Genomic DNA, 18,758 nt, shown 5'->3' on the forward strand with positions numbered 1-18,758 from the left:
AATGCACTCGAATGGTTTCATTAATGAGTGGTGAAAAAGTACAATATTTTGAACAAGTATTTCTTTTAATGAAAAGTTAAACATTATAAAAATAATAAAGACTGAGTACCATCGATATGGATTACAAGAGTCCTTCCATCTTTTACAATAAATCTCTTTTGAAAGTTAACATGTGTCTATAGGATTCATATCATATTAAGGATGTCAGATTGTAAGAACCTTTCCGTTAATTGTCAGGCTTTCGAGGGAATCTGCCATTCATGAGCCTAATCCTGAATATTCAAGCCCTCCTTTATGGATTTTTAACTTGAATCCTCATTTGGTTTCAAGATGCCCATTTTGGGTTTTTATCTTGAACTCTCCTTTTCAATTCTATTTTCTTTTATTTTTTTTCCTTTCTTTTCATTTTTTATTTCCCTTTTTTTCTTTTCATTTTTTTTCTTTTTCTTTTCTTTAAATGTAGTATCACTTGACTCAATCATAATTCACATGATTAGGTAATTCATCTCCATCTATTTCAGTCAAAATCAAAGATCCTAAAGAAAAAACCTTTTTTACAACATAAGGGTCTTCCAATTTAGCATCCATTTCCCTCATAAAACTTTTTGCATGGGTAAGATCTTTTTCAGCATAGATCTTCTTCATGAAATTCTCGAGGTATGACTTTCTTGCCATAAGCTCGTAGCATCCTTTTTTGACACATATGTCCATGATAGATAGCTCTTAATCTCTTTTCCTCAATCAAATTTAACTTATCGTTCTGAACCCAGTCAGACTCTTCTAGCTTTAGCTCCATCATTACTCTCAGAGAAGGGATTTCTACTTTAACGGGTAAAACTGCTTCCATCTCATAACAAGCGAGAATGGTGTTGCCCCATGCGATGTATGGACAAATGTGCGATAAGAAAGTAGAGTAAAAGGAAAATTTTTGTGTCAATCCCATATATGTTTCAGTCATCTTGGTGAAAATCTATTTGACATTTTTATTTGTTGCTTCTATTGCCCATTTCATCTTTGGGCGATAAGGAGTTGAGTTATGATGTTTGATCTTGAATTTTGTGTATACATCCTTTATCAAGGCGTTGTTCAAGTTCAATGTATTATCTGTAATGATTCTCTCTGGTATTCCATAACTACAAACAAATTCTTTATTTAAGAATATGCACACTACTCATTTTATGATACTCGCATATGATGCAACTTCGACCCATTTGGTGAAATAGCCAACAGCTACTAAGATGAAGCGATGTCCATTTGAAACATTTGGTGATATTACCCCAATAACATCAATGCCCCACATTGAAAATGGCCAAGGTACGGTCATTACATGGAGTGGTGGGGGGAAATATATCTTATCACCATGGATTTGACGTTTCTTACATTTGCAGGCAAAATTGATGCAATCCCCTTCCATTTTTGACCAATAATAGCCAAACCTCATGATTTGCTTGGCCATTGTGAAACCATTTGCATGTGTTTCATAGATCCCTTCATGAACCTCCTCGAGTATTTTTTTTGCCTCAATTTCGTCTACACATCTTAACAGTATCTAATCTCTTCCTTTTTGTACAGGATATCCCCATTGAGAACATACCCCATAGCCAATCTTCTTAAAGTTCGCTTGTAATTTTTAGTAGCTTCAGAATGGTAAGTTTGATATTTTACATACTGAAGAATATCATAATACCATGGGAAACCATCATCCTCCTCTTCCTCAATGTTACAAAAGTGAGTAGGTACTTCTCTTATACTCATTCGGATAAGCATCATTCTAGCTTGGTCATTGACTTTGAACATTGAACCCAACGTGGCTAAAGCATCTGCCTTTTGATTTTTTTTCTCATAGGAGATAAGTAAAAGTAATATGCTTAAGCTCTTTTATTAGATCCAAGACCAGATTCTTGTATTCTATCAACTTGGAATCTTTAGTCATTCAGTTTCCACGAAGTTGGTAAATAACTAAAGTAGAATTCCAAAAAACTTTTAGGATTTTGATCATGCACTCAATTTCAGCTCAAATCCCCATGATACACGCTTCGTACTCATCCATGTTGTTTGTACATTCAAAAGTGAGCTGATTGGTTAAAGGATAATGATCTCCATCAGGTAAAACTAACTGCCCCAATTCCATGTCAAATGGCATTTGAAGCACCCTCAAAATTCATCTTCCACACTTCCTCTTTCGGGGCTTCCTCTTCTTCTACAGTGGATATGCCATTAAGTCTTCATTTGGGAATTCAAATTTCACTGGTTCATAGACTTCCAGTGCTCTACTTTCCAGGAAATCTACAATAGCACTACCTTTCACAGTTTCTAACTCACATATACTATGTCAAACTCTGATAACAACATTTGCCATCTTGTCATTCTTCCAGTCAAGATTGATGACTCCATCATGTACTTTAAGGTATCTAACTTTGATATTAATCATGTGGTGTGATATAATAAATATTGCCTCAGTCTTTTTGTAGTCCAAACCAAGGCACAACACAACTTTTCGATATGAGTATATCAAGTTTCACGATTAATGAGTTTTTTACTCAAATAGTAAATGGCTCGTTCTTTTCTTCCATTTTAATCATGTTGTGCTAGGACACATCGCATTGAATTTTTAAAAACAATTAGGTATAGAATCAATGGTTTGTCAGGTATTGGTGGTACTACAGTTGGAGCATTTGACAAGTAATGTTTGATCTTGTCAAAATCTTCTTGGCAGATGTCATCCCAGGTTCCTGGATTTTTCTTTTTTGATAACTGGAATATTGGGTCATATTTCTCGGTTAACTGAGGGATGAACTTCTCAATGTAATTCAGTCTCCCCCAAAAATCCTCGTATTTTTTTTTGTTTTAGGGGACGGTAATTCCAGGATTGCTTTGACTTTATCGGGATCTATTTTTATTTCTTTCTCGCTAACTACGAACCGAATTAACTTCCCTGATGTGGCTCTAAAAGTGCACTTAGCTGGGTTAAGTGTTAGATGGTACTTCCTCAATCTCAAAAACAACTTTCTTAAGACTTCAACATGTTCTGCTTCAGTTTGTGATTTTGTAACCATATCATCCACATATAATGTATCTCTTTGTCCATCATATCGTGGAACAAGGTAACCATGGCTCATTGATACGTTGCCCCTATATTCTTTAATTCAAAAGGCATCACTTTATAGCAAAATATGTCCCACATGGTCAAAAACGTCATCTTCTCCATATCTTCTGGATTTATTTTAATTTAATTGTACTATTAAAAGCCATCCAGGAAAGAGAAAAGAGTATGTCCAACTGTATTATTGACCAAGGTATCAATATAAGAAAGCAGGAAATTATCTTTAGGACTTGCACGGTTGAGATCTCGGTAATCAACATACATTCGGACCTTTCTGTCTTTCTTTAGAACTGGCACTATATTTCCCACCCATTCAGGGTACTTGGATACTTGTAGGAATCGGACATTAAAATGTTTCTTCACCTCTTCCTTTATTTTTAGCAACATGTTTGGTCTCATTCTTCAGAGCTTTTGTTGCACTGGCTTGCATTCTGACTTTATTGACTGCTTGTTTACCAAAATATCGATATCCAAACCTAATATGTGCTCATATGACCATGCAAACACATCTTTGAATCCATGTAGGAGGTCTATGAGATCTTGTCTTGTTTCTAACGAGAGCGAGGTGCCAATCTTGACATCCTTTTTATCCTCATTTGTACCCAAATTCACTATTTTAGTCTTCTCTCGATGGGGAAGAATATGCTTATCTTTTTTATCAATTAATCTAACAAGTTTAAGGTTTAATTCATGTTACACATCATCTATATAACCCTCATATTCCTCTAGACTTATGTCATTTTCAAATTCAACCTTTGGTTAAGAAACATTATTACTCGCACAATTGGTATCTGGAGACCTACAAATGGAAATGAATAAATTCTGGCTAGAGACAAAGATTTTTATATTTATTAAAGAATAATGGCTATAATATAATAATAAATAATGAAATAAAAATGTTTTCATAGAAATAATGAAGGAAAATGCATCATTTCATTAAAATAAGGATTAATAACAGTATGCCCTTACAAAGGATCTCTATTACTTTCGAGCAAAAGTAACAAGGTTGTTGTCATGCATTACTCTAAGATTTGTTTGAAAAATAAAGGAAGCTCTTCAGTAGTGTAGTTGTTAAGAGTGTATCCAGGAGGGCATGGACGAATTGATGCCAAACAGCATTCTCCTGTTGAATCATCTTTCACAACATTGATGCTCAGATTCTCTATCAAGGCCTCAATGTCAGTAGTTTCTTCATCAATCTATGGAAGATCCAACACGTTCATCACAAAGGCTACAGATGAGAATGTTTGAGTAATGGATGGTATGAAAATTTGTAATACCCCAATAATCATGTAAGTGACTTTATTGAAAAGATTGAAAATGTGAGGATTTATTTGATTAAATGGTAAAAGATAAGGAAATGATTTGAATTAGTATTTAGGCTAATTTGTGATAATATATAAATTAAGAGGGCACTTTGGTCTTTTAAGAGGGAAATGAATTTAAAATATATCCCTATTAGGGATTTAAAAGGGGAAAAAAGGAAAGTAAGTTATCTCTATATTTTCTCTTCTTTTCCTTGGAAAGGCTCTCCCCCATAGCAAATGTGAGTTTTCAAATTGTTAGTTTATCCTTTCGATTTTGGTTGGTTATTGAAGCCTTGAGTATGATAGAAGCTTAAGGAAGGTTTAGATGGGATTAAAATTATGAGATAGAGGAAATAATGGAAATTTTAGAAAATGGGTTTTGAAATGATATGTTAATATACAAGTGTTTGTTGATGTTTATTGGTAGAATTGACTTGTCAGAGAGGTAAAAAATAGATTAGACGTATTGGATGAGTTTAAAAACAAGTTAGAAATTTTGGTGTGATTCTTAGAATCAAATGATCTTGAGGGATACTATATGTTTTAAGTATCTAAATGAAGGAAAGTTAGTATGGAAAAGTAGAGAAGACTTACATAGTATTGTTGGGGGTAAACATGAGGAAATTTGACCAAATTTGGGTATGGTTCAGGTTGAAAAATGGAAAATCTGGGTAATGGTATCGGTACTGATAGAACAGTATAGATACTATAGGCTAAAATGGAATGAATTACTGAGTAGTATCGATACTGATGCAATCAATATCGATATCAAAGGGAATGTATTGATACCATCCAAAACATATTGCAAAAATAGTATCAATACTATAGTAGAGTATCGATACCATAGTATAGTAGTATCGATACCATGGTAGGGGTATTGATACTGAGGAGCCATAAATTGTATGATTGGCTGATATTGTTGTACAAAAGTTAATAATAAGTACTTTTTAGTAATGTTTAAGTGTAATTGTTAGAAAACATGTATTTAATGGATATGAGGAAGATCGAAATCAAGCTCTTGAGTCAAGCAAAAGGCAAAGGACAAGTTACAGAGTAATCATATTTGCGTTGTGGATACCAAAGTGAGGCAAGCCAGGTGAGTACATTTAGTATGTACGTATATGTTAAGGTAGTCATAGATGTATGATTAATTGATATATGTATGGTGATTACATAATCGCATTGAGTGTGCAAAAAGTTTATAAATTCATAATTTGTTTATGAATTTTTGTATAAAAACTTTATGTGCAAAAACTAAAAAATTATATGAATTTCTTGATTGGTATGGTGGGTGCAACCCACGTAAATTATAGTAAGATTATGGGATTATTGCATTGGCACTATAGGTATAAATCATAGAGTGTATAATGATTTAAAAGAGTTAATTGATATTATGAATAATTATTATAATAGAAATTTCTCTAAAATAAAAAATTTGAGGCCTAGCTGTGCATTTGACATAAAGGTGTCAATTATGCCAGTTAGATGAAAGGCTAAGTGCTTTTGAGGCCTAACTGTGCATTAAGAGAAAGGTGTCAATTATACCAATTAGATGAAAGGCTAAGTGCCTTTGAGGCATAGCTGTGCATTTGACAGAAAAGTGCCAATTATGCCAATTAGATGAAAGGCTAAGTGCCTTTGAGTCCTAGCTGTGCATTCGACAGAAAGATGTCAATTATGTCAGTTAGATCAAAGGCTAAGTGCCTTTGAGTCCTAGCTGTGCATTTGACAGAAAGGTGTCAATTATGCCAGTTAGATGAAAGGCTAAGTACCTTTGAGTCCTAGGTGTGCATTTGACAGAAAGGTGTTAATTATGACAGTTAGATGAAAGGCTAAGTGCCTTTGAGACCTAGCGGTGCATTTGACAAAAAGGTGTTAGTCATGCCAGTTAGATGAAAGGTTAAATGCCTTTGAGTAAAAGACTAGATGTATAACAATGCATAACGTTGTATAAAATGGAATGAAAGGATGCAATAAAGGAAATGTATAATAGTGTAAAAAAGGCATGAAAGGATGCCATAAATGAAATGTATAATAGTGTATAAAAGGCATGAAATGATGCCATAAATGAAATGTATAATAGTGTATAAAAAGGCATGAAAGGATGCCATAAAATAAATGTATACTAGAGTATAAAAGGCTTGAAATGATGCCATAATTAAAATGCATATGGGTGCATTATTGGCATGAAAGGATGCCATAATTAAAATGCATATGGGTGTATTATCGGCATGAAAGGATGTCATAATTGAAATGCATATGTGCATTATCGGCATGAAATTATGTCATAATTAAAATGCATGTGGGTGCATTATTGGCATGAAATGATGCAATAATTAAAATGCATATAGGTGTATTATCGGCATGAAAGGATGCCATAATTGAAATGCATATGGTTGCATTATTGGCATGAAAGGATGCCATAAGTAAAATGCATATGGGTGTATTATCGTCATGAAAGGATGACATAACTAAAATGCATATCGGTGTATTATCGGCACGAAAGGATGCCATAATTGAAATGCATATGGGTGCATTATCAGCATGAAAGGATGCCATAGTTGAAATACATATGGGTGCATTATCGACATGAAAGGATGCCATAATTGAAATGTATATGGTGCATTATAAGTATGAAGGAATGATCTTAATGAAAATAAAGAATAATGACTAAAGAGATAAATTTTAATAAAAGAAAAATATAAAGAAAGATAGGTATGCTAGACATAATAAAAGTAATTAAGATAATTGTGAATGGATTATGGTTTAACCGAGGAGGATTATAGGATCCTTAAAGAATATACGATTTAGTACGAACAAAATCAATATGACATACTTATGTATACATAAAGATTACCTTACAATATTATGTCTCACTAAGTAAATACTTAACGTGTGATGCTTCCACGCATAGGTAAAAGAAGAGACAAATCAAATAAGGAGTGTAGCAGTAGCAACAAATATCATCAATTAAGGTTGACTCTTCAGTAACTAGAGGACAATATGGTTTGTTTTGGAAAAATTTAGTTGGCATGTAATTAAAGTATGAAAAATGCTCTAAAATTGTATTCAAGTAGAACCTCTTATCATATTTCAATTAACATTTTCCTTTATATTAAAAACCATATGTTTTAAGAAAATTTAGAAACAAAATTTTACAGGTTTTTAAAAGAAAATATTTTAAAAGTGATGTGACATTTGTATTTCGTGTACGGAAAGGTATACGGGATATGGTTGTTACATTTATTGGTATTGGAGCTACAGGTTTAGCCGATTCTCGGTTGAAATCGAATGTATTTTGATGGAAAAAGGATTACATGCCATTAAGATTGTCAAAGTTACAGATATGGTGTCAATTAGATGGTGATTGATGTCACTCCTTATTAATTTGAGTGTTATTCTTATGTATGTCCTAATAGATGTCGGAAACCAAGTAAAAGGGTAAGAAAGTATATGATATTGAAAGAAAAGTCGATATCAAAAATGACCCAAGAGAATTTGACATGATTTTAGTATCATGCCGAAAAAGTGTAGAAGCTATTATGGATTTTCCTTCATTCTGTGGAAGGAATGCCCTAGTGTTTAAAGATGATTTTGTATTTGAGAAATATTTAAGTGAAACATTAAATTGTTCAAAGTGTTGTTAAATTGAGTAAGAGGAAAGGAGTAAGCGGTAAATACATCGACCGCTAAAAGCATAAAGAAAGATGAATTATTAGTGGATCAAATGATTATGAGTTTATTTAAGAGTAAATTTAGTTACTAGAGTAATTTTTGCATTAACTGCTATGAGGTTATTGCTACAAAGTTTTCAAGTCTTCTTATTTAATGATGTGGATAATTAGACTTTCATAGTCGAGAGAGAAAATGCTTCCATTGCTAAAAATTATTTAAATGGATCTAGAAAGTTACATGGATTTTCTCAAGAAAATGAAAGATTTTAAAATAAAAGTATTTTATTTAAATTTATCTCAAGTGAGATGATAGAAGTAAACCCTAATGGGTAATGATGTAGAGATTAGTTGAATAAGTAGTATAAAGATTCCAGGGGCTATGTTTCTGGTAAACATGATGAAATTATCATTTGATGAGTTAAAATCATATTGAATCTAAGTTGTTTGTCTGATTTTCCCAATTTCCTTAATATTTTTAGCCATTTTAGGTAAAAACCCTAGCCCCCATTTTTTTAACTCTATTTTTTCTCTCAATATTCTCCCTTCCTCTCCCCTAAACCACATCGCCGACCAAGCCAAAACCAAAGAGGAAAAATGGTCGGCTACTGTAAATTGATGGCCAAGCACCACTTAGTCCTCCTCAAAAACTTCTCTCATTCCCTAAAATAAAAAAATTGACACCTAAGAACCCAAAAAAGAACCATCTAACCCCTTTTTCCTCTCGGTCGAAACCATGCGGCCTCTTTTTTCGTCGTAAGTCGTTGACCTTCGCTCCTAGGCCACCAACAATGGTAGCTGATCGATTCCGAAACCAAGTTAAACCCTCCAAAAGCCTCACCTTTTTTACACCTAAACCAAACCTAAGGAAACTGAAACCAAACAACAACCCCTAATGGCCAAGAACCTCCTCGACGTTTGGGATTCTGGCGACCTCTCTACCCCGGTGGAGGACTTGATACACTAAGGCAAAAAATAACTACCTTTTATTTCGATTTAGCCCCTTTTTTTACTATTTAGAAAAGAAGAAGAAAATATTACATGCAAAATTGGTGAAGATACCTTGAAATTGGTTGTATATTGCTTTCAAAATCTATAGAAGATGAATAATGTAGGCATGGTATTAAATTGCGGCCGCATCGCAGTGTAACAACCGCATTGTAACGGTTTTGAAGGTCACCGCGACACAATATTAACGCATCATAACCGCCCGTGACAGCCGCAACACGTTAAAAAATCACGCCCGCGACAGCCGCAACACATTACGTAACGTCCGTAGCATCCGCAACCGCGACACCGTAACTGCAACCGCGACAGATGCCGCAACCGCTATTTTATACTATGAATGTAGGTGCTAGTTCGGTAAGCATTTAAATGATGAGAAGCACTCCCTCGACCGAATAATAATCATAGTTCAACTAGAATGAAGAGAAAATAATGCTTGGTCGAATGGAGTTGTTTCCTTTCATGTTTGGCGCCAAGATGGGTGGTTGCCGCTTTGGCCAAATAGACACATGCCTCTTGAGTTGCACGCCTGATTTGAATTAAAGTTGGATGCACATGACTTAAGCATGCATATGGCAGCATGCTTTGTGCGCATGGCCTCACTTGGTGGTGTTGCACACATGGATGCACATTAGGTAGCTAGTTTGGTCACTTAGCTAGCAAGTGTAGCTTAGGTAGCTAGCTAGATAATGTAGGTAGCTAGCAGGTACCTAGTGTCACTCCAGTTGTCTCCAGCTGGCATAAGTCCTCAGTCCAACTCCTCAGCTATTCTCCAGCTATTGTCAAGTACACTTCAGCTCCTTTCTTTAACTATTCTTTTAATCTTGTGAGTTCCTTTAAGTGATGGTGAGCTAGCCCTTGATGTATTCTAGCTTCCACGAGCTTCCATAGATTGAGTGAGCAATCCATAAGCTTCCATAATATTCCTTAGCAGTGCTTGCAGCTATGTATGACAAGAAAACAATATAATGAGTCACAAAACATTAAGAAATGAATGAAACAGATGCTTCCATTAATGAATGAGCTAGATAACAATGAAATGAGCTAAGATAATCATAAGATGAGTAAGTATGAATTCATAAACATAAATCAAACTAAGTAAAGATATGAAAGCAATATGTTAAGCATGTTATATAATGAACAAGCCTAACATATCTAAATATAAAATAAGATAGAATACGCAATGTAATGTTAATCATGGCATAACATGAAATAAAGTAAGTTGAACATGATATATGCTACATAAATTAATGTGCATGCAAACTAATGAAATATAATATAAGTGAAAAGAATAAAGGATGAAAAGAATGCTTCATGGTCCTTCACTCTATGCTCGGTTGAAGAAAGCAAGATGAAGAGAAGTGTAGAAGTAGGATCACATCACATATAAAAGCAATTTTTTTAATCTAATGATCATAATTGAACTTATTATTCTAATTGTCATAATTAATTATATTCCTTAAAAAGTAAAATATACTTTTTAATATACTAAAATTTTAAATTAAATTATATTTAAATTTTTAATCAATTTGTGTACCATTAATAATGGTTTACACTTATTGATATTTTAAAATTATTTATATAATCTAATGTATGATATAATAAAATTAATAATAAAAAATTATTTAACAGAAATAATTTAAATAAAATAATTAATAATTTAAAGTTATTATTATTAGTAGTATAAAAATATAAATGATTTATTGATTACAACATATAGAAAGTAAATTTTTTAATCGAATGATCATAATTAAACTTATTATTCTAATGGTCATAATTAATTGTGTGCCTTAAATTATGAAAAAAAAAAATTTAATATATTTATCGATCACAAATTATTATCTTAATTAAACTTTTGAATATATTTATAGATTACATTATAAAACACAAACTTATTAATACAATAATTATATTAATTATGTGCCTTAAATGGTGAAGAATTATTTTGTCAATTGTCACATTATAATATTAGTTGTGAATTAAAAGTTTACAACTTATAAGTTAGATAAATATCAAGTTGGGTTAATATTAAATCAATTTAATAATAAGTCGGATCATTTACAGGTTGAGTCAATTATAGGTCGAGTTGATAACATGTCGGGTAAAATCATATCTTAGATCATTTCAAGTCGGGTTATATCTTTCATTTACCATGTTAATCTTTGGTTCGGTTTCATATCATGTTAGATGCAAGTCAGGTTCACTTATCACATTATCTGATTCAATTTGTATTCAAATTGTTCTTAGAGTCAGAAGCAAGTCGAGTTCAAATCTAAAATAATCATGTCCAACTCAGGTTCAGGTCAATACTAGTTCGGACACTTAAATTATATAATAAATATATAATAAATTATTTACAAAATATTAAAAATAAATAAATATATGAATAAAAATATTACCATATATTCTCATTATTCTATCATTTATACATTAAAATAATATTCTTTAATAACCAATTTCTATTTTCATTATATTTTATCATTATCATCACGTTTGCAATATATCACTAAACCTAAATTCACTTAAATTAGAATTAATCTCTATATTTTTCAATATCATTAAAACCAGAGAGAAAAAGGCTCAACAAGTACGAAAAGTACACAGAACTGAACCAATGCAGATACCTTAACGATGTCTAATCCAATGTCATTTAGACACTTAGCACCATGAAATGTTATTTATGGTCTTTATTTCTTTGAAAATAAATTTTGAGATTCTTTTTAAAATAAAGGGTTAATTATGAATAATATTAAATTCTCATATATAATGTTTAAAATTTTTCATATATGATATTTTCTTTCATTAAAGGGTTCACTCGCTTTCGTTACGGAATGTGACGTGAAATCTTATGACCAATAACAAAATGATATGTGACACTTTAAAAAATATTTTTAATATGTTTTAAATTTCTTTAAAAATGAAACTCATTTTTCCCTATGAATCACCACATCCTGGGATTTTAAATGAACCAACCACCCCCGATGCATTACCACAGCCTAGGATTACCCTCCCAGCAGTAATCGACGATGCATATCTCACCCTCATGAGCATCAACAACAACCACATTGAACAAAGTGAACCAGTAGCGACGACAACAGCCCATCTAGCAGCGACGACAACAGCCCATCTAGCAGCAATAACGAATCCCTTGTCCAGAAACCTGCAACGCAAATCCAAAATCGACGATAATTATTAGAAATGTAAAGAAATAAGTAAAGGAGAGGTGGTCGGAAAGTTAGGGGTTCCTCATTCCCGAAGATCAGGGCATCAAATGGAAAAGTCCAATGGTGAAATAGTCCTCCCTGACGTCGCGAGCAACATATCATGGAAGGGAGGCCATTGGACAGTCATCGGAGGTAGACAGCGATTGATGTGTCGTCCACCAGCGGTCGGAGATGAAGATCGAAGTGGGAAATAGGGGAAAATGATTTTTATATTTTTAAAAAAATTAAAAATAATTTTTAAAAGTGTCACGTGTTATTTTGTTAGTGGTCACATGATTCCACGTCATCTTTAATGACGAAAATGGATGAACCCGTTAACTACAGAAAACATCATGTATGAAATCGAGATTTTTTAAACATTACGTATGAAACTAAGAATTTAGTATATTTCATATATGAATAGGGTAATTAACCTTAAAATAAATTATGTATATTTTTAAACAATTGCTAAAAATTATTTTATAATATTTGAATGACGTTGTGTAAATAATATTCATTAATTGATAAATTTTAAAATTATTTATTATAAATATTAAATATAATATTATTTATTATTTGTTATAAAAATTTAATATTATTATGTCATTTAGACTTTTCTTTCGGAAATTTCTCCATCTTCTTAGCAAACAAAGTCAAACTTAATATGACGTCGTTAGCTAACGCGTTTTTTAGTGACAGTTATAACCCTGAAGATTAGAGTTGGGTATATGGGCTAAGGCCCGCGGGCTACCCGTTTAACCTGTGACCCGTGCTGGCTTCGGGCCTCAAAAATTGAAGTTCTTTTAAATTGCAGACTTTTTAGCCTGGACTATTAAATTCGCGGGTTTAATGGGTATAATCGCGGGCTACCCGCGAAACCCGCTAAAGCCCGCTTAATTTAAAATTCATAAAATTTTAGAGAAAATAAACTTAAAGTCACGTGATATTCTAATAATATATCACATGACACGTAATATTTGGATTAAAAATAAGAAAGAAAAGTAAAAAAAAATTGAAAACATATTTTTCAACTTTTAAAGACTTTTACAAAATAAACATATTTTAATAAATTAATGAATTATATTTTATCAATTTTAGTATAACTGTATCTTTCAAATTTACTCTTATACTATAAGTATTTTATTTTATAATTTCATATTATGTTTTAGTCTTTTTCTAAAGTATCTATAAAATATAATTATTAGGACCACTTGACAACTTTCTTAATAGATTTGTATAATGTTTGACTTTGTTGAATTTTTATGTTTGAATTTATGCTTTAAGACACTTCTGTGTCTTCATATTATAGCCTTGAATAATCTTGTTTTATAAAAGTATAATGTGGTTATTGTCTTATTTATTTTTCAATTTGGTGATATAAGTGAATATTGTTTTTTTAATTTGAGTTTAAATAATTATATCATTATATATATATATATATATATTAATGATTAAAAAAATTAAAAAAATATTATTTTATAATTATTTCCAGCTATTTAAAATAAAATTTAAATATTATTTATTATTTTGACGGTCTACATTCATTTTCAAGTTGCTCGATTATTTTTAAAGGTGTATTAAGTTAAAATATTATTTTTTATTGCATTTAAAATTATTTTTATTTAATGGGCCGCGGGTAAGCCTGTTTAGCCCGCGGGTTAAATGGATGGGCCGCGGACCTTAAAATTTAAAACTGTTTATGAATACGAACTTTTTAACCCGTTCCATTTAAGTTCACACCGTCAAAATCCGCGGACTAAACGGACGGTAACCGTATGCCCACCTCTTCTAAAGATCAGGAGAAGTAAAAAAAACAAAAATAAATCAAAAGAAAAAAAGAAAAAGAAAGATTGCAAGAATAGTGGTAGCTTTGTAAATTCGCAACACTGTGGCGCCCAATTCTGGTAAGCGAAACCGCGACATTATTTAAGAAAATTCGAGTGCGTTTCTCACGTAAACAGAAATTAGGGGAAAAAGAAGAAAAGGAAAAAAATAGAGAGGAATTTCACTTGTCTTCATCTTTGTGTGTTTGGGTGAATTATAGAGAAATGGTTGACGTAGCTGATAAATTGGCATATTTTCAAGCAATCACGGGACTCGAAGATCCCGATTTGTGTACGGAAATCCTCCAGGCCCATGGTTGGGACCTCGAACTCGCCATCTCTTCCTTCACCTCTTCCACCCAACCCTCCGCTTCCACCACCACATCTGATTCTCACCCTCGCGATTCACAGTCCCGTAGCGAATCCGCCTCCGCCTCCGGTGCTGTTACCGCTCCCCAACCAGGTTTAGCGTGGAAACTCGTTACATTACCCATTTCCGTGATATCCGGAAGTCTAGGGTTGATCTCTGGCGCTGTTGGACTTGGTCTATGGGTCGCGGGCGGAGTTCTTTCGTATTCCCTTGGGATGGTCGGGCTGGGTTCTGGGCAGGGCGGAGAATCATCGGCGGGGTTGGTATCCGTCTCGGCCGCGGCTTCTGAAGCGATGGATTTCGTGGCGGCGTTTGAGAGGGAGTACGGAACGAGGGGGCCGAATTTTGTCGGCGAGGGTTTTATGGACGCGTTGCAGAGGTCGAGGAGCGCATTTAAACTGTTGTTTGTGTACTTGCACTCTCCGGACCACCCTGATTCGCCTGATTTCTGCCAGAGGACGTTGTGTTCCGAGACTTTGTCGGCCTTTGTGAATGAGAATTTTGTGGCGTGGGGAGGGAGCATTAGGTCTAGTGAAGGTTTTAAGATGAGTAATAGCTTGAAGGCCTCCAGGTTCCCATTTTGTGCCGTTGTTATGCCCGCTACGAATCAGAGGATCGCCCTTCTTCAACAGGTATGGACATCGTTATTCTCACTTTGAATGAAAGTATTGGTGTTTTAATATTATGCTATTTTCGAGTATGAAAGATCACTGTGATTAATTATCCTTTTGTAAAAGTCAGAAATTGAAGCATATTGTTCATACTCTCATATAGATTTTATGTACATTTATGAGTTCAGTTAATCACTTCTATTCTAGAGAAATGGATGGAAATCAGGGATTTCTTTCTAATAGTTGTTTTATCATTGTGTTTCTGCTGAGCACAGAGTTTAGATTAATTTCTTCTTTTGTTTTATGCCTTGATACGTAATGTGGACTATAGGTTCAATTGAGAGTAATTAGAGTTTACATGGCCGATAACAAAGCATATAAATTCATTGTTAAAGAAAAAGTATTGAATTGATTATCATTTAATGATTGACTAAAATAACGCTTATCTTATCTGATTTTCCGTTTGCTAAATAACAGTTCCTCAAATTTTGTTACAAGGCATTTGAAACTTGTATAGTGTGCACAATTGAGCATTAGCTTTCCAGTTTCTTTACAGTGTGATGCAGCTTAATCCTAGATTCTGTTCATTCATTCCAGACTCTATCTGTTTATGATTTAGTTAATTCACTAGAAAATTTAATAGGGCAGGCGCCTCTCAATATTTTCAACTTTATGTTGCTTTACTGCAACATGCCTTTAATACATGGTTATTTAATGGGTCTAGCTCTGTGTTTATGGAGTTGTTCTCTTTCAGAAATCAGTTTTATACAATTTCGTTATCATTGCCTTATTGTATTTCACCAAAATATTAAATTTGGATTCAAGAATTTCGACACGAAGCTGCTGATACTGCTGATAAGTAACTTATAGTTGACAGTGATGCATGCTTAGAGATGACTTATAGCATTACATCTGTGTACGTTATACTATATGCATGCTTAAGGAATACGTAAGAGCAGTATAACGTTGTACCCTATATATTATATACTATATGCTAAGCATCTGGCCTGTAAAGAATTGTATCTTCAGATTTGAATTTTAAGTTGTTAGAGAAGGAACATATAAAAGAAAATGTGTAAAATATATACTCTCTATGTGGACTGTGCCCTAAAATTTCTGTTTTCAAATAAGCTTTTCTTTCTTTTTTTCTTTAAAGTTACAGTGTAGAATAAATAGTGGCCGGTTACATCCACCATTTTCTGCTACACCAGTTTTAGTGGCTGAATAGTGTGCTATTGTGTGAAATTTTTTCGCACTGTGTTTTTTTACATCCATCTGCTGTTCCAGACAGTGCCAGTACCACAAAATAGAGTCCACTTCACTGCTATGCTACCACTTTTTAATCCCTGGTGTTTCTAATATTTGGCTGTCTAAAGCATGCATATATAGCCATCTTCACTAACTTCTATATTCCTACATTTGATTGATCCAGCTCTTACTACAATTGTGTATGAAATGATCTCTTTCTTAAACTTCACTCCTTTTGCTTTTTACCTCGGAGTGTAGTGAACCCTGGATTCCAATATAGCAAATGGTAATCTTTCCTTTTGAGTATTAGAATGAACTATTCTATTCCACTGTAGGTCGAGGGACCTAAATCTCCTGAAGAAATGCTCACAATACTACAGAGAGTGCTTGAAGAAAGTGCTCCTGTTCTTGTTGCTGCAAGACTGGATGGTGAAGAGAGAAGAAACAACATGAGATTAAGGGAGGAGCAAGATGCTGCTTATAGAGCAGCTCTTGAAGCTGATCAGGTAGGATGTTGTCTTAAATTAGTAACTTCAATAATTATTTACTCATTTTTGGCCTGGTCATGGTGGAGTAGACTATTGTATTTAATAATGTTTACTTCATTCTGGGATGAAGATATAAATGTTTTTGGCATGGGTTACGTGTACCATCATAATCTAAGAAGAACAGAAATGAAAAACTATAATCACTATCTCGCTCACTGAATGAATTTGTGCTATAAAAAATAGTGTTTGGTGATATGAGGCTGTCTAAATCCTGTCATTCCTTTTACGATATTAGGCTAGGGAACGCCAAAGGAGAGAGGAGCAAGAACGTCAGGAAAGGGAAGCTGCAGAAGCTGAGCGGAAACGCAAGGAAGAAGAAGAGGCTCGTGAAAGAGAAGCACGTGAAGCTGCTGAAAAGGAGGATGCCCGAGCTAGAATGAGGCAGGAGAAAGCCATGTCACTTGGTGATGAACCTGAGAAAGGACCTAATGTTACACAGGTGAAGTTGCTTTGGTTTTGACTCAAACTTCTTGGATCTCGTTAAGTTGATTTAGTTACCATTCTTTGCAGTTCAAATATGGCAGTCTATTACAACCATGAACCATTGCATTTTCGAATTTTCTCTATTTCCACACTTAATGCTTGTTTGTACCCTAATTAATCAGGTTTTGGTACGCTTTCCAAACGGAGAGCGCAAAGAGAGGAGGTTTCCAAGTACGGCACCAATCCGATCTCTTTATGATTATGTTGATTCTTTGGGATGCTTAGAAGTTGAGGATTACAACCTTGTCTCCAACTTTCCTCGAGTAATATACAGTAAAGAGAAGCTTTCCTCGACTTTGAAAGAGGCTGGATTACATCCTCAGGCAAGCCTTTTTGTGGAGCTAAATTAATCTGGAGAAGATAGTGTCAAGTTGTATGATGAATGATAGGTTCAAAGGTTCCTGTTGGTAGGACCCCGCATGTTTTTCATGTGTTTCTTTCTCAGTTCAACATGATTAGCAATGACAAATTGATAAAAAAAAAACATAGCCTCATGTCTCTGGATATTTATTTCACCGTTCTTCAATTCACACTCGATTAAACAAATGGATGCGTTTCTGTTCAAACATGTGCTTTTAGGATTCAGTAAGAATTTCTATGTGATCATGGTGTTTTCTTGGTTCAGCAACCTAAAATGCCAGATGAAGCAATTTGTCAAATGACATGTTATGATATGAAAAACGGAAGATTTGAAGGTTTTGTTATTGGTAATAGTTTTTTTATCAGATGCCCAAGCTGTTGTCGAATTTCCAACTTGGTAATGTGCATCTTAGAATTTGAGCTGCTCAATTTCCTTGCAAGTGTCGAAATTGAGCAGGAGTAACAAACCAAACCACTACACCGTTTTTCTGTGAAGTCATGGTCAATGTCAATGTGTTTGCGTAAATCATGTTTGTTCTGGCTTATAATCTCTATAGATTACGGAGTTCATGTCGGTTAATCGTATCGTTTGACTTGAATAGTCGGTTAATCGTTATAACGGTTATTATTATTTTTTAATTATAACATAACTATTAACAGTTATTGTTATTTTTTAATCATAACATAACTATTAAAACAGTTATTATTACTTTTTAATCATAACATAACTATTAAGAAATTGATAATCGTTAATGATCAATTGTTATTAACGATTCGGTTACAGGGTCATCGATGATTTACTTATTACAATTTTGTTCAAACACAATGCAACATGAATTTCAAAGTTTCATAAATTTTTATGATATATATATATATAAATTTTATTTATTTATAGACCCATACTATTTTATAGATATATAAATATTAGAGGGTATATTTATTTTATATTTTTACAATTTAAAATTTTATGTGCATATTTATTTTTTTAATTTAAAATCGTATATTTATTCCTTCTATGTTTGATTT

The 18,758-nt window shown here is 33.3% G+C and overlaps 1 protein-coding gene across 1 annotated transcript; it reads left to right on the plus strand.

Moving 5' to 3' along the window:
* Positions 1-14,288: 14,288 nt before the first annotated feature.
* LOC120168881 (plant UBX domain-containing protein 10-like) lies at positions 14,289-17,856 on the plus strand. Its single transcript, XM_039177153.1, has 4 exons — positions 14,289-15,114; positions 16,677-16,847; positions 17,125-17,328; positions 17,495-17,856. The coding sequence occupies exons 1-4, from the start codon at positions 14,338-14,340 to the stop codon at positions 17,720-17,722; spliced, it is 1,380 nt and encodes a 459-aa protein (XP_039033084.1). The 5' UTR covers positions 14,289-14,337; the 3' UTR covers positions 17,723-17,856.
* The last annotated feature ends 902 nt before the right edge of the window (positions 17,857-18,758 follow it).

This window comes from Hibiscus syriacus, unplaced genomic scaffold (genome assembly GCF_006381635.1).
Source record: "Hibiscus syriacus cultivar Baekdansim isolate YM2019G1 unplaced genomic scaffold, ASM638163v2 tig00111723_pilon, whole genome shotgun sequence".
NCBI classification, from domain to species: domain Eukaryota; kingdom Viridiplantae; phylum Streptophyta; class Magnoliopsida; order Malvales; family Malvaceae; genus Hibiscus; species Hibiscus syriacus.

What these genes read in the sequence shown, in the direction of transcription:
- LOC120168881 (XM_039177153.1), top strand. Translation starts at nt 14,338, where the DNA reads ATGGTTGACGTAGCTGATAAATTGGCATATTTTCAAGCAATCACGGGA. An exon ending in GGATCGCCCTTCTTCAACAG is followed by an intron (nt 15,115 to 16,676) that starts GTATGGACATCG and finishes ATTCCACTGTAG; the next exon opens with GTCGAGGGACCTAAATCTCC. An exon ending in AAGGACCTAATGTTACACAG is followed by an intron (nt 17,329 to 17,494) that starts GTGAAGTTGCTT and finishes CTAATTAATCAG; the next exon opens with GTTTTGGTACGCTTTCCAAA.